The sequence below is a fragment of the Triplophysa rosa genome, linkage group LG8 (assembly GCF_024868665.1).
Source record: "Triplophysa rosa linkage group LG8, Trosa_1v2, whole genome shotgun sequence".
NCBI lineage: Eukaryota > Metazoa > Chordata > Actinopteri > Cypriniformes > Nemacheilidae > Triplophysa > Triplophysa rosa.
Genome location: NC_079897.1, coordinates 26,168,813 through 26,193,016, shown reverse-complemented (window position 1 = coordinate 26,193,016; position 24,204 = coordinate 26,168,813). Strand labels below are relative to the sequence as shown.

Genomic DNA, 24,204 nt, shown 5'->3' with positions numbered 1-24,204 from the left:
CGAAGTTATTAAGTGTAGCGATGGAGTGGAACTTCAGGCTGTGTTCCTTTGGCTCTGTGCTTCTTATTAAAGCAGGAGAGATTGAAGTGATTTCACACAGATCTCTCTCCGTCTCGCTTTCTCTTCCCCGCTTTCCTCCCTCGCCAAACCCCGAATCACAGACCAATCAGAGAGCTACGACTTGATCCGAGGGTCTCGGAGTTCGACTGAAGAATCCTTCAACTGAGGTGACCTTATTGAATGCGAGTACAAACAACTCGCGAGCGTACGCTAATCGTGCTGTTTTTGGGGCCGAGAATCTCATTTCATCTTATTTTTGGCCCAACATCATGAGAGCATCGACGGCCCGCTGAGAACAGACATCTTCGACTCGGTCTGTATTCGTGCCAGTGTGTCGTACGATAGCAATCTGTCCGCGTGGAGCGAGTTGGGCTGTTCTTCCGCCCCGAGTCTTCGGTCTCTCGCTCGCTCCATCACTGCCTCTCTCGGGGTGCCGGCCCCCTCTCTTTCTCGGCTAATGAGTCCCTCTGGATGGGCATAAAACGGTCCTCTCATCAGCGATCACTCAGACTTCAAAGAGTCTCCCAAGACATTAGCATAACAAGGCTACCTGCAGATGCTGGCAGGGCCGGAGACCTGAGATAGAGACAGCTCTCCTCTTTTACCTAGACAGCATGAATCATTTAACGTCTCGGGCAAGCCGAGTCTCGGCTTGTGGCCAGGTGCTCTGCTCGCTGCATGAGTGGCCTTTCTTACTCCGAGAGTCCCTCGCGCTGTTGGGGAGCTAGGGACTGTTTATAACCTTTGCCTGAGATTAAAGATACTTTTAAGATGAAATTACTTTGGAACACAAAGTTTGGATTTGCGTACGCATCCTTTGAGGTTACACACAGGAAAAAAAATTCAAAATCACAAACGAATGCTCTTTAATGTTTTTTCTTTGTTGTTTTTCATAAACAAATTAAATGAAGATTTTTGTTAAATCTCCTGCTCATTAGGTTTTATTTGAAGAAAATGACCCCAGGAATCTCACATAATGTCTCACAATGATGTTGTAAACTATAATCGACTGTGACGATTGAACATTTATCATTAAATGTTTTTGATCATATTATGTTATCGACACATCTTTCAAAGCTCTGCACTCTTACATCAACCGAATGTCTTATTTGCATATATTTAAATACCTCCTAAGAAATGACAAGTTAAAGACCTCCAGTACTTTTCCTGATCTCATAAAGAGCTAAATCTGTTTAAAGGGTTCAACGTCATCATTTACCCTCTTGTCATTTCAAACCTGTATCTGAAGAACACAAAAGAAGATATTTTGAAGAATGTTGGTAACAGAACAACGGTGGTACCCATTCACATCTATTGCATAGACACAAAACCAATGCAAGTCATGTTCGGTTACCGAGATTCTTCAAAATATCTTCTTTTGTGTTCTGCAGAAGAAAGTCATTCAGGATTAAAATGAAAAGATGGTGAGTAAATGATGACAGAATATTCATTCTTGGGTAAACTATCCCGAAGAGCAACAAACCAAAAAAATCTCTTTTGCATATTACTATATAGACAGTTTCGTGTTTTTCCAGCGTTAAATGATCCATGTCCCCCTTTGCTCGAGAGTAAATACCCCGGAATATATAGACTTTTCAGAAGCCTTCAGAGCGAGTTTTCTGAAATAGCTGGCAAGACAAATCTGGCAGCATTTGATACAAAAGCTAATGCAAAAGAATTTATGCCCATTTATGGGAAACTTTAGGTGCACGTCAGCTAGCATAAACTTCTGCAGAATGACACAGCGTACTGTACAGTATAGGCGTTATCAACCGCTCGGTCGAGTCAGTTTCAAATATGCAGAACAATGGCTCAGCACACACATACTGTAGCTGTAAGTCTGTCTTTAGCTCGTGTTAAAACTGACACGAACACATATCTTCAGACAGGCTCTTGTTTGCGCGGCAGACATCCCTCAAGAGCGCCTCCTTGTTAGCTCAGCTGTGAGAGGCGGCGAGCCTTTGCTTTCTGCTGTATTACAGATCAAAATCAGCCGCTCATTTACTAAGCCTCTAAAGTGTCGAGCTCAAGGGATTTGGCGCTCTGTTATCCTGTCGATCACAGAAATGACTCTGAGTCGAGTAAAACTTTTTGTAATGTTTAAATATGACATGTATGACTGAACTGAGAGCAGCGATGACTTATAAGTTCTTGTTGCGAGCAAACCTAATGCTGTAGATCTGTGTTTGAGTTTGTATATTGCATGTGTTTCAGTTTCGGGAAATCTTGGCGTAATGGTTCATTTTATACAGTTTTTTTTTGCTTTAGTTATATCTGTGGTCTTTTGATAAAGTCATCTACGTTTAGTCAATATTCCATCAAGTAATATTAATAACTTGAATCTGTTTTTAAGCTTTAATCAATTGTGGGTCAAAATCAAGAAGGTACAGCTCACTGTACGTTCGCATAATTTAAGTCAATGGAAAAAGCACTTTATTCTTAAAACATAAAAATAAGTATTTTATTTGAATAGTTTTTTATAAATAATACCAAATAATAAGTAATAGCCTCTTTTTAGAAGTTTTTTTTTATTTGTATACAGTACTGTTACGTTTATGTTGTAGGTAACGTGACTATGATTGGATATTTTGAATAAATGAATTGTATTTTTTATTTTTTTTTATTATTCTTTAGAAATAAAATGTAGATGTTTTTAAGCATTTAGAATATTTGATTTTAGAATATTTTGAGTGCATTATTAATATCTTACAGCATTACTTTTTCTTATCATACTTTAAAAAACATTTTCCTCGGTAAATATGTAACGATGTTAGCTCAGTAAGCAAAGTCAAATAATTCACCAGCCCTGGTCCTGCCATCACTTAAACTCTTCTAATAATTGCTGTTCGTGTTGATTCTGATATCCGAATTGCTTACCGAAGGCTCCTGTCCTCTCTTTGGACATGTCCACAGCTATTCAGCAAGCCTTTACGTTATTCGTGAAGCACGCTTGGAACAGGAAGTTCAGCCAGATGCATGTTGTTTTGGTCACAGGGAGGATAAGAGTGTCCGCCGAGAGCATAACGCCCTCCTCGCCAGTTCTGGGCCAGGCCGTCTCTACCGCTCCTCCCACCGGCTCATGTGGTGTGGAAAAGTGTTGTCGCTTAGCGACCCAGTCTGCATTCCTACCCAATTACATCCAGTCCCAGCTGACTTCCATTAAACCCGATCCCTGTCCCGTAGCGAGGGGAGCGGGGTGTTTAGGGTTCTGAATGTGTGAGTTTTAATACTAGAAGTTGTGAGTCAGACCGGTGGTGACAGATTCACTGGCCACATGATCTCAGAACAGCCATAACAGAAACTTTAAAGACACAGTTACAGTTTTAAAGAGATGCTGTAATGGGGAACAATATTGTATGAGGTTGTGGTGTGATGAATAGTAACTTCATAGCCACATGAGACGGTATGAGATCAGAGTGGAACTCTGCACCATAATAGTCGCTTCAATTGTAAATCTGATAAAGGGCCGTGTACAATTTTTTGGGGTGTACTAAATGTGTGGAACATGACAGACCTGACTGAGTAGACACCACACCAATCTGCGAGATAAAATACAGTTTGTTTAATATTTTGTGCTGATCGTTTTAATGGCTAAACAATGAAAACATGTCTTCAGAGCATTTAGTGTGACTACAAATACATAAATATGTTCTATTAAATAAACTGCACATTTATACTTCATAGCCTGGTTTTCATTAGTGTGAGATCAAATAGGCCATCTCCACCTATTGTAGGTCTGTACCCCCAAGTTGACTTAATTTGCTTTTAATATTCCTTATGTACACGCAACATAAGTCTAAACTATTCCAGCAATGGTTTGAGAATATGCCAGAAGCTTGGGAACCGTTTTTTGCTGGTTATTATAAGCGTACCTTTACACATTTACTTTCTATTAATATGGGGGGTCTCCATTGACTTCTGTTATTATTATCCTGAGCTAATGATATTTTCAGTACCGTAACCCTGATCCTAACCTTAGCCCTCCTAGCATCCTTTCTGCGGTTTTATATGATCATCAGAGCCATATTTCTCATGAATTTAAAGTTGTTTTTTGTGTGCGGGCTGTTGGTTGGTCCCCACAATAGAGGTGATTTCAGGTTTTACTAGCCCTTTGGGTACATTAGGTCCCCATTATGTAGGCAAAGCCTGACCCCCCACAACATCACACACTTCTCTCTGGTTTACCCACAGTGCCTCTGCACACTTTGACCATAAGAACCTGGGAAAATAGAAAAACCTCAATAGCAAAATTCTAAATATAATCCGTTCTGTAAGAAAAAGCAATGATTCGCTTTAGGAAATCCTTTCATTTAGATTTCCTGAACAAGCATGGCTTTTTTGCCAGTGTCCTAGTAATACATCAAACAAACTGCCTCCCAGGGTCTCGTATTTTAAATCTTCCCACATCTGTTCGCCAAGATGCTGCTGCAGAAGCCGCTTTCTGATGCAGTCCCTCACCCAGAGCTGTCAAAATGATTTCTGCTTCTCTCTCTCTCTCTCTCTCGCTCTCCTTTGTGTTTATCTGCAACATTTAAGACATATTTGTAATGCCAAGCCTTGTCCATGGTTGTGGTTCAGTATAGGGTCAAACATAGATGTGTGTGCATAACATAGAACATGTTCTTTCTGATAGTTGATAAAATAACCACATAAGTCCATTTACATCCATGAAGATACCTCGAAAAGCTTAGAGAATGTTTTCACAACAAAAAATTCTACCATTATTTAATCACTTTCAAGTCACTCAAGTCACTCTTTCTTCTGTGGAACACAAAAAAGATATTTTGAGAAATGTCTTAGTGGTTTTGTGCCCATACAATGGAAGTCAATGGGGGCCAATGCTGTTTAGTTACCAACATTCTTCAAAATATCTACTTTTGCAGAATGACACGAGGGTCTGTAAGAATGAAGGAATTTTCATTTTTTTGTGAACTTTGCCTCAAAAACCCATGTTACATTCAGAAAAATATACGTATATAATGTTATATTGAGCCATATACAGTTGCGATCAGTACACGTTGCTTTGATTTTTCACGCAACATTTTACTGTGGCTTACTCAATTTGGACATGTTTGTTTGCATTCCATAAATATTTGTCACTGTCCTGGGAGTTACAGTGCATTTAAGATTGACATTTTTCAGCATGTTCCTTGGGAACCACATCCATCCTTGGCAATGCTCCATCAGTTGAGCTCCAGGAAAGCTTGCATTTTTTCCCTTAGCATGAGCTAAAAGCTATCAGAATATTGTTGTGCATGTAAACAATAACTTCCGGTCAGACTGTAAACAATTACATCCTTCCAGCTTGAAATCCACCGAATATCATGTCGTCATATCTCACGTCTCTGACTGTTCTCTCTTCTCGTTTCTTTGTTTTGCTCGTTTTGTTTTGTTTACTCGAGATTGAGGTCTTTGAGATTGATTCGTGCTTTGCTGGCAGCCTATGTTTGTTGCTACCCATAATTCACTGCTTCACCCCATGACTGACAGCGCTGCTCTGGATTGGCCCTCTTTGATGGATTACTCTGGGCTAAATGTATTACTACAAACGCACACACGTTGCACTTTGTATTGTTAACTAATATTTTTGTGAAACAGGTTAAACACACAAATGCACACAAAACACAATCGTTTCGAACTACGTTTTGCTTAATTCCATGCACAAATTCACTCAGATTGCGGAGACGAGCACAAACCCACAGCCGGTCACACAAACAGCAAATGCAGCCTCTCTGGTCGGGCCTCTTTAACAAGGTAATGCATCATAAATTCATTTGGCTCCCGGTAAACATTGTTGAAAAATGAGAGTGATGGATGTGTGCCACGGGGAGGAGTGCCACATGCTTGGGAGCGCTGCAGTGTGAAAGAGAGGGAGACTGTGACTTACTATATAAATGGTTGAGGGTGATTGTACAGACATTGAGTCGTACACATGTTTTCAGGTCACGGGCTGCTAATCTTTATGGTGGTCATTTAGCTGTAGAGGGACCTTTGAGAAAAAGGGAACAGAAAGGGAAAAGCCAGCAGGAACATGCAGTGGGCTGGATCATCATCATCCCGCTGCTGCTGCGTTTTTATTCTGGGATTCAGCTGCGTCTGCAATGCAGCCATTGAGTGTCTCAGCACCTTTGTAGTTTCAGGAACAAGACCTTAACCACACGCACACACACACACACACACACACACACGGCGTGAATTTGACTAGCACTTAGTTCAAGTTCACCCATCAATTCACTTTATTGTCTATGCAAATGTAGGTCGTAGGGTTTTAGTTAAAAACATAATTCAGTGTGCAAAATTTTACATCCCCCCTATGAAGTGATCTAAGGACAGCCATAGAAAGTGAGATGATAAAACTAGTGCAAAGAAACGATGCTTACACACCTTCTGTGCGTGATATGTATTTTGGATTAATGTCATAAATACTGTATAGAATGCATTTTTCTGAGCTAATGAACCTGCTTTTCAGTTTTAAATCAATTCTTTCTATTTCTTCAGCTAAAAACATTACCAGTGCTTTTTGTTATATCTTGCAGTGTTATCTTTTTTCATCGTTTGAATTAATTTTGCTTAATTAAATGAAGGTTTTTTTGTTAATATTGACAATTTTAAAGCTCCAACCTCTGAATTGCAGGTTACTTTATGTACTTATTGTAACGTAATTTGAAATCAAATGATGAGATTGAACTCAATTTATTACGTAAATTGAACTCAAATTTGTTTATTTGTAACCAATAAGAGTATCACAGTGTAACTTTACAAAATCCTTTGTAGAGATAAGTTTTATTAATAACTTAAAGGAACAGTTCACCTAAAAGTGAAGAATCTCTCTTCATTTGCTGACCCTCAAGTTGTTCCAAATCTGTTTACATTTCTTTGTTCTGATGAACACAGAGAAAGATATTTGGAAGAATGCTTGTAACCAAACAGTTCTTGGCCACCATTGACTACTGTAGTAGGAAAAAATCTCCATAATTTCTTTGTTCTGTTGAACACAAAAGATATTTTGAAGAATGTAGGAAAGCAAACTGTTCTGGGGCACTTTTGACAACCATTGTCATTTTTCCTATGATATATCAATAGTGGCCAAGAAAAAGTATTCTAACAAGCGTTTTTATTTAATGGACAAGATTAACATTGATCAGTAGGGGCATTTTGAAAGATTTGCCCTCTCAGAATCCACTCCATCGACTCTTTTTCTCTGTAAAACCTCATAATAATCCACTTGCTATTGCAATTATTCTGCTGCCCATTTATTCTCCTTCCTCTTAAAGCGAGGAGCGTCAGCCCTGATGCGGTGATTAACTTCAAATTGCAACAGCTGTTGATGGCAACTCCAATTAAGACTCCAGGCATCAATTTACTAGCAATCTGTGGCATTAGTAAGGTTTCATCTTTACCAGCCCTTGCCCTTTTCACTCAGAGATCCTGGAAAATACACAGAAAATGTGTCCAGGAGTTTGTCCCAGGATCGTTAGATTTTGTTCATGATTTTTTGGAATCTCTGCGTGCGTTCACACACATCCCGTAAAGACACGTGACGTAATATACTGCTATGTAATGTTATGGGAGAGCAGACGGTCATTTGACACGGTGCTGGTTATGTTGCGTAGGAACATCCAAAAGTTAAAAATAAGTAAGATTAAGAAGTTGCACAGTTGCATTACACTGATCAAATAAATTGGGAATTGGAAGAACTGTAATAATTCAATTTATATTACATATTTTTATTTTATTATATCATTTTTAGTTCATTTTTATTACATTTGTATATTCTTAACAGGCTCCTATGTTTAGATTCAGTGATTTCACTTTAATGGCAATGAATACATCCTCTTTATCATTTAATTGAAATCATTTTTAAAATGAACATCGGAGCCTGATAAAAATAATTGTTTTAGAAGAAAAACGTTCTTTTTGCATCTTAAGTCTTCATATTTATTCCGTATTTTAATATATCTTTCTATAAATGTTATTCTATATATTTATGTTGTTATTCTTATTTATATTCTTATTTTATTTTTTTTATCATGATATTTTTCACGTGTTATACTGTAATATGATATGTTAACATTTTCACAATAAGAGAGAAAATCACACTGTAAATTTATCACCAGACTAGTTTAGTGCCGGAGCCCTCTGGTGAATCTTTATATGGTCTCGCAATGTTAATCAAAAGAGGATATCGATTATATCATTTGTCTTCAAACAACCATCATTTGAAGATCCTAATGGACCTTCCAGCCTTCTATTCTTTCCCAAACCCTCCTGTTGGCCTTCACTGGCACAGCTCCAACTAGAGCACACCGTCCCTCCGGGCTAATCAGCTGAGCACGGCTCCGCCGGCCGGCCTGTTACTTCTGGCTTAATGCAGGCGGTAGGAATGTGTGCGAGCTTACCCAACCCAGTTTAATCTCTGTCCTCTCTCTGGAATGCTGAACTATTGCTCCAGCATCACGGGCCGTTCCGAGCACAGCCCTGTAAGCAACACAAGGAGTGAACTGAAAGCTTCTGCAGAACATCTCATTGTATGTTGCGTTTGCACGCAAGGACTTCATCCTTGAATTTGCATCTCGTGTAGACGCGGTCTGTCCGTAACAAGACTCGTGGGCTTCAAGTGGTTAAGATGTTATTAATATTTACATTGTGTTCATAAGGTATTTCAAAATCTATTTAAAGAGCCGTCACAAGGCCTGTCTTTCGGGAGCTGCTAAAATGTCACGTCGTCTTTTTTGTTTGAGAGGATGAAACCGAGTTCCGACCATTCTGACGTCTCAAAGCGAGACGCAGAGGTGTAGGTATTGCTATGACATTCACAGATGCTTTGCTGAAATTCCCATCGCTCAATTCTGGGAAAGAAGTGCAGCAGTGAGAACAGGATGAACTCTGGCTGTTTGCTGCGCCGTGTAATACGGAAATCTGCTTTTCTTTAGTTCCTGTGGTGACTATAAACTTGTTTACTTTTTTCTGTCTCAGTTATGATGAGGATTGATATCTCTTTTGTATTTGTCCATAATGTACAGAAAAACACATTTGATAAACAAGTCAGTTTAGATCATTGGTCGTACTCTTATTAATTTGACATTTATATTACTACTAATCTTTGCGTGATCTTTATTTGATGTTTTATTTAATATAAGGGCACACTTAAAGGAACAATTCACCCAAAAGTGAAGAATCTCTCTTCATTTGCTGACCCTCAATTGTCCCAAATCTGTATACATTTCTTTGTTCTGATGAACACAGAGAAAGATATTTGGAAGAATGCGTATAACCAAACAGTTCTTGGCCACCATTGACTCCCATAGTAGGAAAAACTGCTTTATTAAAATCTTTGTTGTGTTGAACACAAAAGAAGATATTTTGAAGAATGTAGGAAAGCTAACAGTTCTGGGGCACTTTTGACAACCATTGTCATTTTTCCTACTATGGTAGACAGATTTGGAACAATTAATTATGACAGAATTCTTATTTTTGGGTGAACTGTCCCTTTAAGTATTTGATTTAATCCTGTCATTTTCTGTTTGAGCGATCTATTTTGTTCTCTTCAAGTTAACTTTATTTATTTGTTTGTATACCAAACAGTTGCTTCTGCATCTTAAAAGATGCCGTTCATATTATAAATATACAGTATAGTATATTGAGTTTTTGTATACTAAACATATATGAACAGAGATATGTTGTGTGTGTGTATGTGTGTTGATGGCGTATAGAAACAGTCAGTTCCTGACAAGCCGTTTGATGTGTTACCCCTAATTGTTCTTGCGTGAGCAGGCACACATTAGACTATCTCTCTCTCTTTCTCTCTCTGGATTTAATTAGTTTTTGCTCATCATGCGTAACCAGTAAAGGTTCCTATTTTGGACTTGAAAGGCAGAATCTGAGGAGATTAATTTGATCAGTTTGGAAGTATCTCTGTTCATCATCTCTGAGACCAAAGCCACTGCATGAACCATCAGCTACTATATACTGTATCCACAATTTAAACAAAAAAAATACTCTATACTAAAATACACCATTGACTAGGAAAAATTCCTTTGCAAATGTATTTTCACTGTTTAACAGAAAAGAAGATATTTTGAAGAATGTAGGAAAGGAACAGTGAATGTTGGCCAAGAACTGTTTGTTTGCAAACATTCTTCCAAATATCTTTCTCTTTTTTAAACGGGTTTGGAACAACCCGAGGGCAAGTCAAATTTTTGGGTGAACTGTCCCTTTAACTGTGTACAATTAGACAGTTCATTTAGCATTGTTTTTTCCCTTGCGTCTACTTCAGAACAGAAAGCGCTGGAGATGTTTGGTCCTCAGGTTATGATGAAAATCCACAGACATATGTTCATCTAAGGTTTCCAAACAGAACCTGAGGGACAAAAACATTGTTGTGTCCCTCATGCTAAAGCATTTTAGAAGCGCTTCTAGAAGGTTTATATCACACTCGGCTCTGTTTCAGTCTCGTTCGGAGGCCTGAAGGAAAGGCCGGTGTTTTCATTTCATATTCATAAATCATTCATACATCTCACAACGTCAGTCCTTTAGAAAATCAGCCCCTCGGTTTTATATTGAGATTCAAAATGTATTTTCTCATCCACATCACAGGAATAATGCCTCGGCCTGCCACTCTTTCCCAGCTCTCGCGTTTGACAAGAGTGACACATTTATGAAATATTTTCACTGAGCTCATATTCTTTTGTATTTCTGAGGCTTCGCCACAAATACGATTAAATAGATGTTTTACTGTTTGGGGGAACAGGCCGGGAAGGAGCTTGCGGTTCAGCTTGAAATTGTGTTGTGACCCCTATGTCACTGAGAGTCAGCGTCTTAAAGGCATAGTTCACCCGAAAATACAAAATTCTGTCAACATTTATTCAACCCTGTCATTCAAAACTTGTAAATGACAAGTTAAAAAAACCACGTAGTGAGATGTAAGAAGGAAAACAGCCAACGGTTTTACAATAAAAATGTTAAATACGGAGATGCAAACTACTTAACTTTTGTGAGGTTTGCTGTTGAAAACTTTGAAAAATTAAAAATGAATGGTCACATAATTTAAGACGTGTGTTCTAGTTAACATGTCTAAAAACACACTGAAACAGATAAGATTATAGCATATGAGGCATAAAATATGACTGTGTATATAGTCCATTTTATTTGCATGGAAGAATTCAATAGACTGCAGATGTGTCATCACAGGTAATGAAATGACTTTTAATTTTTCTGTCAAATTTGTATTCAATGTATAGGTTTAAAAAGCTTATTAAGCTCATGGTATTACGCTAAGTAAACTACTTACTTATTAAGCCCAAAGAGTGAATGTTTTCTCTCCTCTCCTCTCTTCTTGATTTATAAATCCTAAACACTAACTTTTTAAGACTAAATGTTGATTTTGGACTTTATGGCTGATGTAAAACAATATTTGTTAACTCAACTCAACTTTATTTATGTAGCGCTTTTTACAATTTTCATTGTTACAAACGCAATTTTACAGGTGTTGGCAACGTTGCTCTCAAATGACAGATTACTATCGAATAGAACGCCAAGATTCTTAGCTGACGACGAGGGTTTTATGGAACATCCGTCAATAGTTAAGCAGTATTCTTGGTTGTTACGTATGGCAGTTTTCGGTCCAATAAGTAACACTTCTGTTTTGTCCGAGTTCAGTAATAACAAGTTGTTACTCATCCAGTTGTTTATATCGCCTACGCATTCCATTATTCGATGGAACTGCTGTGTTTCGTGAGGCTTCGAGGAAATCTAAAGTTGAGTATCATCAGCGTAACCGTGAAAGATAACTCCGTGTCGCTTTATTATATCTCCTAGAGGTAGCATGTATAATGCGAAGAGTTAACAAAGTCTAGTCACACCATGTCATAGTCAGTTTAAATACATGACATTATATTACAATAAATACTTTATATTAAATGTACATGTTTAGGCAGGCTTTTATGTCGTTTTGATTTCTTAGACTGTACTGGCCTTTGCAAGGTGGCATGAAAGGTCTTAAAAAACATTGACATTTATGAATTATAGTGCTATAGAATGGTTTGTGCATCAGTGCGTTGTTGTGTTGTGTTGTGTAGCTGGGTTTTGTAGGCCGCTCCTGCTGAAGAAGTCCAGGGCCACATTTTACTCCCAGTCCGCCCCTGTGTGCAAGTCCCTTCCCTTTGTGACAGTCATTTTTGAAAAGGCCGTTTGCATTCAGACCCTTACACAGAGCTCACTGGCTGCGTGGGGGGTTCAATAACCCGTCTGGACCTCAGCCAGGCAACAAGAGCGGCTGGAACATCTGGTGTGTGAGAAGATGTCATAAAACTGCTACAGTTGCTCTTTTAATCACTTTCACTTAATGAAGGAGTGATGTTCTCCTGCAGGGCCGAAATTCGCACGTCACAGACACCGCATGTCAGATAACCTTAACTCGCCAGCAGGTAGCCGGCATTCTCTGCTAGTCCACCAAGGCTTTCTTTTTTGGATTCTTGTCTGTGAGAAGGTTTTCTATTTATTTCTAGTGATGCATTTGCAAAATGCATTTTAATGTTTTATCCGTATGTGCATTCCCAGAGAATCAAACCAATGGAACATATAGCAGAATTTTACCTTTGTTTAAATGTCACATAATATTGTATTTATTTTTAATAATTTTGTATGTATATTTTTTCTTTTGCATCAGCCCCCCCAGAATGTTGCAGACCCCCTGTTATAGATCTGTGGTCTGTCCGTTTGCTTTGCGATTGTACCACAGTTTGGTTTGGCCTCCTGCACCGCATTTCATCTTGAGTTTCAAAGCGATGTTCTCTGTGCAAGGGCTCTAATGCTGCTCATTTTGGACTTCGTGCACATACACAAACCTCTTCAACAGCCGCCATCCAGCGCGTCTGCGTTCCATCCCCTCAGACCCCCATTAGCCACCTCAGAGCTTCTCTAGAAGAGGCCATCAACCCAACAATGGATTCCACCGGTGCGTGAGCGAGAGAGAGAAAGAAAGGGATGTTTCCAGCTCGGGCCCTCCAGCGTCTCATGTTCTTCATTTACACAGCTTTCATTTCTAACGGCTCTCTCTCTCTTCTCTCCTCCCCGTGGGTCTCTAATCCCCCCCATCACGAAATCAGTATGGGAGATCTCAGTGAAAAATGAACACGATAAAGCAGGCTCGTAATCTCACAGATGTGTCCATGTAAATTTGAACAGGTGCATGTGCGGGGCTGAGGTGGAGAGAAAGGCATTACTGGGCGTTTTGTAATAAACTGCTTCTTCCATCATAAATGAAATTTGGATTCTTTTAGTGTCTGTGTTGTGTTTTACTAATCGACTAGTTGTCTTGTTCTTGGTCTAAGGAAACTTGAAAGCGAGCCAGACTTAGCCGAAGACTTTTCTAACGTCCGACTCTGTGTGTTCTGTCCACAGCAACAGGAGCAGGACCCCACTAACTTGTACATCTCTAACCTCCCGGTTTCGATGGATGAACAAGAGCTGGAGAACATGCTGAAGCCCTTCGGACATGTCATCTCCACACGGATACTCCGAGACGCCAACGGGGTCAGCCGAGGGGTCGGCTTCGCCAGGTAACCTTGACAACCAATACTGTCCTTGTCTAGAGGATACATAAAAACATCTTTTTTCTTTTTTTGTTTCTTTGTGTGTGTTTTTTCCTGCCTTTCTGTTTTCGGACCCCCACCCCTTGTGTGGCGCGTGTGGGGTGGATTGGCTGGTTTTCAGGGTCACTGGCTGTGTAAGAGATCCCAGCAGAGGCTGTGCGTGTGTGTGTGTGTGTGTGTGTGCGTGCGTGCGTGCGTGCGTGCGCGCGTGCGTGCGTGCGTGCGTGCGTGTGTGTGTGTGTGTATGAATGTGCCAGCCAGGCAATTAGCCGTTCAGCCATGATTGGGTGAGCAGAGCTGAATGGGGCCGCACAGAGGAGAGAAGCCACTCCAGAGAGCGCCGACTAAATCAAGACTCCCAGCAGCCCCAGACACTACATAACACCCTCGCCACTCTTTATTTTTCTCTCTCTCACTTTCTCTATCCCTCTATTCCTCATCCTCTAAATTAACACGTACAGCGTTGGCTTGAAGTACAAAGTGTACACTTGTTTGCATTGGCTTTATACACACTGCAAAGTTTGGATCTCAGCGGATCTTAACTTTTTGACTTCAGGGCCACCATGTTGGATTATTTTCAGAAGTGAATTTAGTCACTCCCTTTTAAATGTGTTTACAGAAAAGGATTAAGGGGATAGTCCACCCAAAGGTGAAAATTCTTTCATCGTTTACTCACCCTGATGTCATTCCAGAAGATATTTTGAAGAATGATAGTAATCAAACAACCTTGGCCCCCATTGACTTCCATTGTATGGACACAAAACATTTCTCAAAATATCTTCTTTGTGTTCCACAGTAGAAAGAGTCGAGTCGTAAATCATTATTATTAGTCACCCTACATTTTTGCAAAAATATAGCCATTAAAAAGTGCTTGTCAACTTTGACAACACAGTATTTCATCATTTAAAAGTTTTTTCATTTCCTGAAAAACTGCACATTTGGACATACATGGTGTCAGAAGGACAGTGACCATATACAGGTTGAACATTAAGAGCAAATAAGTGACGACAGAATTCAAATTTTTGGTGGACTTTCCCTTTAAGAGGAGTGAGAACCGTATATAGCTCCAGGTTGTATGTGCGTTTTCAATTAAGTCCTGACTGAAAACATGAATTCAGATTACCTCACATACTCTTTTCCCTTCTCATTCTGTCACAGGATGGAGTCCACTGAGAAATGTGATGTGGTGATTCAGCATTTTAATGGGAAATTCCTCAAAACTCCACCAGGAGTACCAGGTAAGAATCAACAGCGCTGACATCGTGTCCTAACCAGGCACTTCACATTTCACTTTCTGTTCCGACAGAAAAATCACTTGTCGCTGGAAACCTGTCGCATTGCGCCTAAACAGGACACGGTGTCAACCTCTATACACTAAACCGCTGTGTTTCAATGTGCTTTTAGTGCGAGCCAGTAGAGACATGCCTCTACTTTCTGACTTTATGATCCGATCAGAATTGTTTGACACGAACAGATTTAAAGTTATATTAAGCTTTAATTTAAGTTCAAATATATCGGAAACTGCAAATAATACTGACAAACATTTATAGGCCAAGACAGAAATACAAAGTGTGACACATTTCTGAGTAAAACACAAGACAGCGTGGGACTATAATGTACTGTAGGTGAGGCTTTTATCTAGTAACTTTTGATTGGATTGTGAAACGTTATTTTCCCCGCCCACATGTCCTTGGTTGTGTCAGCGGAAAAGTTGCTTTCAAAGGTGGAGAAAGTTATTAGGTTCTGATGAAAGACTATTAAAACGACGCAGTGTAGAATAAGTGCTGTGATGAATTGTGCGCACTGATACCAGCGACGTTTATCGCAAAAGTAAACAGGGTCCATTTTGATTCATGTTGCCTTTAACAGTTGCAAACACTTAATATCACAGATGCGCGAAAACCGCGTAAACAGCCTTGTTTAATGGCGTGCTTCTGCAAAGCGTGGGATCTTTTATTCAGTAATACGTTTGTTATTTATTCCCCTGCTGTTGTAGAGCTTGTTCGCCTCAGAGACAGAGAAGGAAAGAGAAACGTAGCTGGAGAGGTTTGGGTGTATGCTAGAAAGAAACGCAGTACGTGTTTGTGTGTGTATCTGTCTGTTTTGTGTTTGAAAGAGGCAGGCGGGGGGCTTGGGGGGCGTTAAAGCGAGTGACAGAAGAGAGAGAGAGGAAGAAGGGAAGAGAGAGATTGGAGACTCTGGCAGTTGCTGTGTGATTTGTGGGGTGTAGCGTGCGGCTCCGTGTCAGACCTCAAGACAGAGCGATGATGGATGACTTCATCTCCACCTCTCTCTCTCTCTCTCTCTCTCTCTCTCTTTCCTTCAGTGCTAACAAACTATGGGCCAACTTCTTCACCCTCAACTTCCTCTATTCATAACCTGTGTGTGTGTGTACCACGTCTGGTCAAGTGTATATAAGGTCATCATAAAGGGAGAGCAGATCTTGTGTGAAAGAGACCTGCATCGATGCTTAAAATGATGTTTTGAGAGAGAGAGGTGATTTTGTGCACACTGAAGGCTCTGCATGCCAGCTTTCCCATAATGCATTCAGCCTTGAAAAGGAGCCATGCGTGTATTGATATCCAGGTTTAAAGCTCAGAATAGCAGCTCATTGATTCTCTCTCTCTCTCTCTCTCTTACTATCTAGCACGTGGATCATGTGATCCTCTCCTTCATGCAGTGGCTGTGGAATAGCCGTTTTGTTCAATGAGCATCTCTGTTGAATCTCGTTGTAGTTCATATCACCAGATACTCTCAAACAGGCGTTTCATTATTAAAACATCAAGCCTGAAAGAGATCAGCTGTATCCTTTTACCACAGAGATCTCGCATACTCACTCACGTCACTTTAACACTTCAGTTCTTGGATTGGGAAGACATACTGTCTTGTAAACGTACATGTTCAAGTTTCCTTAGTAACAATATCATGGAAATATAAATAAACTATACGTATGATGTTGGGTTCACTAAAAGAAAACTCACTTGCTGTATAAAAGCTACACTGCTGAGAGTACACTTCAAAGTGTGCTTTTCTAAACTTAAGTAGTAGTGTACGCTAACGTTACACTTAAAGCATACTTAAAAGTTGTTTGAAAATATACTTGAGCTTTACTTTAATATACTTCATGTAATGATCTTGAATGACTTGTTTTTTGTAAGGGTGGTGACATGTGACTGAACACGTGATGAAAGAAGTGAACTGTCCCTTTAAGAGCATAAATCACTTGCTAACACATACAGTAAACACATGCTACTCTGTCTCTCTCCTCACTTTTCCTCTGTGTTTTGTCAGTTCCGGTCTCTCTCTCTTCCGTCAGCTGTAGGTGTGCTTTCGCACGCGTGTTGTCCTGATCCAGCTTACTCAGGCTTTTCTAACAGGCCACGGTGGGCCCATCAGACCTGCCCGTCCGGCTCTCGTAATTACACCGGCTCTTAGGCAACATGCTGATGCTGGACTGGATAATGATGAGGACCGTGTAGTGCCGTGACCTCTCTATCACGCATACGCTCACTGTCACGGGACGTCCGGTTCTCTTTATGTTCTGCTGATCTTCATCTGAAGCTTGTGGGCTCCGTCTGATCTTCGTGGATGTGTTTCGGGCAAAATCGATTGTCACCTTGATTCTGTTGATTTTTTTTCTTCATCTTTCCATTTTAATGACAGTCGCTTGGCTAGCGAACGGAAGTCTGCAAAATGGTGGCTGTTAAATGGTTTACAGAGCTCTCCAATAAAAATTGGGCGCTGGTCAAAAGCTTGCGAGCTATATTGCAGTATTGCTACTTTTGAATGGATAATCATGCATTTCACCATCATAAGGGCTTCATTTCATCATGTACTAATAAGGGCTGAAGGGGTTATGCTAAACAACCAATTCCTGACCCCCAATGTCACCCTGTTTATAATCAAAGGGCTCTCAGAAATATATTTGTGGCGCTGGCACAGGAATCACGCCGTTGATATGATGTCTTAACGGCACATACACGCACACATGGAGTCCATTTGGGGTAATTTTGGATGATTGAAGGTGAAACCGAGAGAGAAAATTGTTGAAATAAAGCCACACTTTCTCTTTTACTTGAATTTTAAGACATGAGAGAGAAAAGCTTTCAACCCGTCTCCCGTACTTACATACTCTATCCAAAACGGACAAATTACAAATACCTTGAGCTGGGTATACTGCATGTAGTCATGCTTGTGTTTCTTTCTCCTTTTCTTGACAAAATTGTTATGATGTGATGGTAAACGATTTAACTACACCTAGTTCTAAAAAGCATGTTTTTGTATCGACCGGCATGGCTTTCTGGCAACATATATTATTTTACAAGTAACAAATATTTCATTATTGTAGATGTTTACCAGTGCACAATTCTTGGAGGATTTTTCTGTGTCTGCTGTCTTAGATTTCACAGCTCAGGGTAGTTGCCTGCATTATTATTCTGCCGTTGGAGATATTAGTCACATGGTATTTATGGCTAAAGTGATTGGATTAAAAACATAGATGTATAACTTTATTTTGGGGGGATTTTAAACTCTTCTGTGGCTTGAATTAAAGGGATAATCCACCCCCCAAAAAAATTTCTGTCTTCATTTACTCACCCTCCAGTTGTTCCAAACATGTACTGTATAAAGTTCTTTGTTCTGTTGAACACAAAGAAAGATATTTGGGAGAATGTTGGCAAAGGACATTTCTGAGACATCATTGACTACCATAGTAAGAAAATGATCGAATCTTTCTTTTGTTCAAAATGAGATATTCTGATGTATTTAGGAAAGCAAACAGTTCCAGAAGACCTTTGACTACCATTGAAAATGTTCTTACTATGGTAGTCAATGATGTCCCAGAAATGTTCGTTGCCAACATTCTTTCAAATGTAATTCTAATACGCCAATTTTAGCGTGCGTGCATATTAAACAACAATTTGTCTTTTTAACCTGTCCCCTAACCCAAACCCTAAACCTAACAGTATTATTTTAATTATTTCAGTGTTTCCTCTTCATGTACGTTTCAAAATGGCTGCTCTCCGCCGAGGTGCACGCAAACATTGGCGTATCATTTGCACGCGGAATTGAACTTTGGCGTACCCATTACAGTACTTCATGACAGAATGGAGTTTTCCTTTAACACTTGTCAAACAGCCATTGCCAAAATGTAGTTTGAAATTGAAACGTTACGAGAGAAAGAGGCGATACAGTATTACATTCTGTTCTGTATGTTTCCCTACAGGCTGATTAGTAAAGTGACTTGTTAAATTGCAGTTTGGGCGTGTTAACGGCGAGTGAAGAAAGATGTAAGCCTGTACCGAACGGCTTACGAGCCTTCTGACAGTGTGTGTGAGAACGAGTGCTTCCACCCCACTGTCTGTTCTGATGGAGGGGAGACTAAATTACAGGCCTGTCGCTGTGTGAAGGGCCACGCTGATGTGTGTATTCGTGCATGCGTGTGTATATTGGGGTGACCCATCAAATTTGGTTCCACCCGGCTCTCTAATGCCTGTGAGACTGAAAATCAAGCTGCCACCGAGCGATACACTTTGAGGATTTGTTTGCTTGCACACTCGAATAGGATGTGTGTGCGTGCATCTGTGTCCTTTGAGGGAAGCACTTGGTTTCATTTAATGGCTTTCTTAACCCTTGACCTACAGTTACAGTGGTAAAGGGAAGAAAAGTAAGTAATATGGTGTTTAAATGATATCTTTGTCATTGCATTGTATTAAAAATACAAGTATTTCATTCCAGTACTCTAATGAATTACAACTTCCCAAAACTGTAACTTAAGTGTAGAGCTGAAGTGCAGTTATTGAAGTAATGTAAGGACGATACAAAGGCCTTTTTACCATTTTTTTCTCTTTAAGCCATTAAATGGTTAAACCATCACCGAGACTTTCGTTTCTGTAAACGCCCTGCTTTAATACCACAGTGTGCCATTGAAATGAAATGTAGAATATCATGCCCACTCCAAGATAAATCCGAGAGTAATCTGATGATCTGGTGTGACTGTTTTTATTGGACTGATCTGGGTTCAGTGTAAGCAGAGGTTTTGTTCCAGCGGTGAGGTCATGCCGGGGATCTCAGGTACAGGTTTGGTGAGGCATGGAAGGTTTTGGAGCTGTTGTGATGTATTAATGAGCGCTGAGCTGGCTTCTGTCTGACGTCTTCTGTTTGGATAGTCTGTGCTTCAGACGAGGCGCTCACACGCTATGTGTGGAAAAGAGTGAGAGAGAGGTATTCTATAAAGGAGGTGCTAATGAAGCTGTTTGTTTTCTGGTGAACACAATGGGCGCTGGGGCATATCTTCCTCTCACATTCTCTGTGCACATTTCCTCCCTGTTATCTGTGCGTTCGCTCTCTATATTTATTTAGTAGATTTGAATAAACCCCTAACCCTATATTAAACCTTAGTGCATAACTCATCCTGCGCTGTTTGTGCAGCGGACATGACTGATGCCTCCAGTTGTGCGCTTTGTTGTTGACGGGATGCTGCTTCTTCGCCAAGCAATCTGACTTATGATTTTTGCGTGGCAGATGATAAAACCGGCAGGAAAAACACCGTAGATTTACATCGAAGGAAGGGCCTGAGTCATATCCAGTGACCAGAATATTATAGACAACATTATAGAATATTTTGACAAGCAAACACCCACTATAGCGCCAAGAGAAAGGTAGACAAAACAACATCAAGGTTTTAGCAATGCAACCCCCACATCACCCTAGCAACCACGCTTAGCAACACCCTGGCAACACAGCATCCTAGCATTGCAGTAGTTCCACTCACATCTTTTCCATCTCATCTTCCAAAAATTGGCAAAGAGCTTGTTCTTAGCTAAGCTTTTTCAGTCTTTGCTTTGTTTTCCCAAAATCTTTGAATAAGCATGAAGCCGTTTTTTCAGCAGGGACCCGACCAGCGGCCTCAGCACACAGGAATGAAAGGTGTTTCCACTCAGCTGTAGTTTTGAGAAGGAGTGACAGTGGTTCATGTGGTTTATAAAACGGTCAGTTCTGGTCCTTGATTCTGATTGGCTGAGCGGAGTTCTAAGCCGTTATAAAATACCTCAATATATAACGGCTGACCGCACCACATAGCCTAAATATCATTTTATTGACTTTATTTTATGAAACCTTGCTAAGCATATGGAATAACCGTTTTATAAAAGCAATAAGCCCCGCGAAGCAGTGGGTTACAGTGCATTTTATAACAGCTACGGGGTTTTAGCTGGTCACAACGCCCTTAGCTGTTATAAAATGCACTGTAACCCACTGCTTCTTGGGGCTTATTGCTTTAGTAAAACTCCAGTGCTCTCTTGTAAGGAGTCAGACGGATGGTTTTTACAACAATTGTAAAGATGCAAACACTGTGCATGTAACCCCAAACGCAGAAATTGCAACCGGCCCATGCATTTAAATCTTCAAATCATTTTTTTAGTGGACTGGACTGGACGGTTGAGTAGTAAATTAGATATATTTACGTTTATACATCAAATGACTGGATTTTAACCTTTAAACCCACCACTCACACAAAGAATCATATTTATTGGCATAAGATACATGTGCAAAATTACTCTCTCTCTCTCTCCTTACATGTGTGCAGCTGGTAACCAGATCTTAAAAGTGCAGGTGTTGGGAAAGGATCAGGTGTTTTGGAAAACTGCTTGAATATGTGTTAGTGGTTGAGGTGTGAAAATTGTACCTGAGGTGTTAAAAAGACATATGAAACATCATGTCCCACTCATTGGATTTTTTTTACAGATTTTTGCACTTGATTCTTATCAAGTGTCACCATCGAGGGTGTTTGTCGTAAACATGGAAATGAAGAGATTAACATGTTTAAATTGTATGCTTTGCTGTTCGACTGTGGGACTGTAAAGTACTGTATGTTAGATATTACATTATATTACCTACAAAATATATTTTTGGACAACATAACATAAATGATTAAAAACAAAAATAAAAATGCAAGTAAAATATTTAATTATTTTCTGTGTTAACCACCAGCATGCCATGATGTTAAGATCAACATGTATTTAGTCCAGAACATTTCTTTAAAACAAAATTAGGTAACACTTAAGGCCATTGCACATTGAGTCTGAAATTTGTGTCTGAAATTTCCGCATGTTAAAAAATAAATACGACCTTCAATCACATTTACACAATGCCTCCGATATTTTCGTCTGTCATAAAACAATTCGGACTGGGTTCGGTTTTCTGCATTTTTCGCATCCATAGCAAGCGTTTTGAGAGGCGTTTTGACAATTCAGAGACACCGTACAAACGAGCTCCAAATACGAAAAAACGCATTCGAAAATTTCTGACTGTATGTGCAAAGACCTTTAAGGTTGTATTTGTTAATGCATTCGCTATGAACTAACAATGAACAATACTTTTACATTATAAATCCACATTAGTTAATGCACACTGAACTAACAAACTGTTGTACTGGTGTTAACTAACATTAGCAAAGATTAGTAAATGCCAAAAATGAAATTGCTCATTGGTCATGTTACTGTAGCTACATAATGCATCAACTAATGTTAAGAAATACAGCCTTATTGTAAAGTGTTGCTTTCCTGATTAAATGATGTGTGCAACATTAATAAAACATTTTGATCAGTTGATCAATAGAAGCCAGTGTGAGCATCAAATAGGACGACTAGTTGTTAACAAATCATAAATCTAAAGTTCATGTCAGCAGGGAAATAAAGTGAGGAGCCCGTTGGGTTTTCAGAGTGCAGCAACTGGGTAAAACAGGACACCACGCTTTGTCATTTTCACACCAGCGCTATCTTGAGAATTCACCAAACCAAATTTTCTAAACCGTATTATATTTTGATTTATTCACTCTTTGTTCGTCCTCGACGGCGCCTTGATTGATTTAGCGCCGTTCTGACACAAACAAAGCCGGGCACAGATAATCACATTTCTACAAGATATAATTCTAATGAGGGAGAGAAATGATGTTTCAGTGAAAAGTATCTGATCTGGAGCATCCTCTAATAGCCCTGTCTGTATCTGACCCAAGAGAGGACGGCAGTCAGCCCCACGCTGGGCGACTGATTTCAGTGGAGAGCCTATTAAGAAGGAATATTGCACGTATCCTATCTTTTGTCTTTTTTATCAAGCGTTCATTAGGGCCGCCGCATGAGTCATGCATATCCAAATTAGACAGATTTGATTTCGTGCACACACGCAGGAACGCAAGCAAATGCTGCTCAATTACTTCCAGGCGCGGGAAACATTTTCCGGCGTTTTTAACCAACAGTCTGAAAACGCAGCTGGGAATTCAGTAAGAATGAATTGCGCCCACCGATGGCATTGATTTAGTGTTACTTAAGGAATCATGCAAATCAGGTAACTTTAAAATTGCGCCAATTGCAATTTGCACCCCACAAATCCCCAACCCAGGTTAATAGACACACAAAAGACACACTTTGAGATTGTTTACTAGATCTGTACAGCATGGCTCCATCATTGCGATTCGAGCATCTGATTTGATTTTTTTAAACAGTGGATCGTATGCTGTGGACTGGTTGGGCTATAACCAAAGTGTATTCTGGATTTATGCCCAGTTATAATGCTCATCTCATCATTTGATTATCATTTCATGAATTTCTGCTTCCATGATTGAAAGTCTACACAAATGTCTCCAAAAATAACTCTTGTTTACAACTTTCAAGAAACAAACGAATATAAACCGTGAAGAAAGAAAAACTTAACAAAGTGTAACATGGTTTTTGAATAAAAGCTACTATGAATCCTTTTTGTGTTTGTGTTCACCTTTCTGGGGTCACTTTGCAATCGTATCTTACAATTGCTTGTGCCAGAAAGGCAAACGCAAAGTTTTGGAGAGTAAACAAAAACTTGATTTCATAAATCATGATGTGCAAAAACCGTTAAGAAAGCATGTAGTTCATTTGAAACCAAGTTGAAATCTTGCCATGCATTGTTTTCATTTTTCCTTTTTTTGTCATTGTATAAATGTATTGTATCACAGCTCAGCCTTTATAGTATCAGCCGAAAAACATCAGCGTTCATAAGTGGCCTACAACAAGCCAGGAGAGTTTTTGCAGACTTTCTGCAGCACTGTCATCGCAGATAACATCTGCATAAACTGCATGGCTTACGATACGTTAACAAGATGCAGGTTTTTGTGCCACTGCTTGTGATTTAACTTCTCAATCCGACAGCTTATCTTTATCTTTTTTTTTTAGCAGCGAGTACGCTTTCTCTAAATGAAACATGAACTTCAACCTTTAAACGAGTACGCAGAAAACTGTCTCCTGACCTTGCATTCGCCAATGTTTTATTAGAGGATTGAGACAATTCTCTCTCTCTCCGCTGACCTGCTCTCAGGACGTGCTGTGCAAAGCAGCGTTCACCAAACCAAAGTCAGACAGACCCATTAAAAAGCAGGAAGTGGGGAGGCTAAGCTGATTATGCAACGTTTGTATTCTTTGTATACTCTCTCTCTCTCTCTCTCTCTCTCTCTCTCTCTCTCTCTCTCTCTCTCTCTCTCTCTCTCTCTCTCTCTCTCTCTCTCTCTCTGTCTCTCTCTCTCTCT

At 39.8% G+C, this 24,204-nt stretch overlaps 1 protein-coding gene across 7 annotated transcripts in view; it reads left to right on the top strand.

The window, feature by feature from the left end:
* Nucleotides 1–24,204, top strand: part of rbms3 (RNA binding motif, single stranded interacting protein) — a 128,873-nt gene that overhangs the window by 74,740 nt on the left and 29,929 nt on the right. For all 7 annotated transcript variants that reach the window (XM_057339185.1, XM_057339183.1, XM_057339184.1 and 4 more), the window contains 2 exons: nt 13,462–13,619; nt 14,811–14,890. In XM_057339185.1, coding sequence (XP_057195168.1) covers nt 13,462–13,619; nt 14,811–14,890 — 238 coding nt within the window. The remainder of the gene's footprint in view (nt 1–13,461; nt 13,620–14,810; nt 14,891–24,204) is intronic.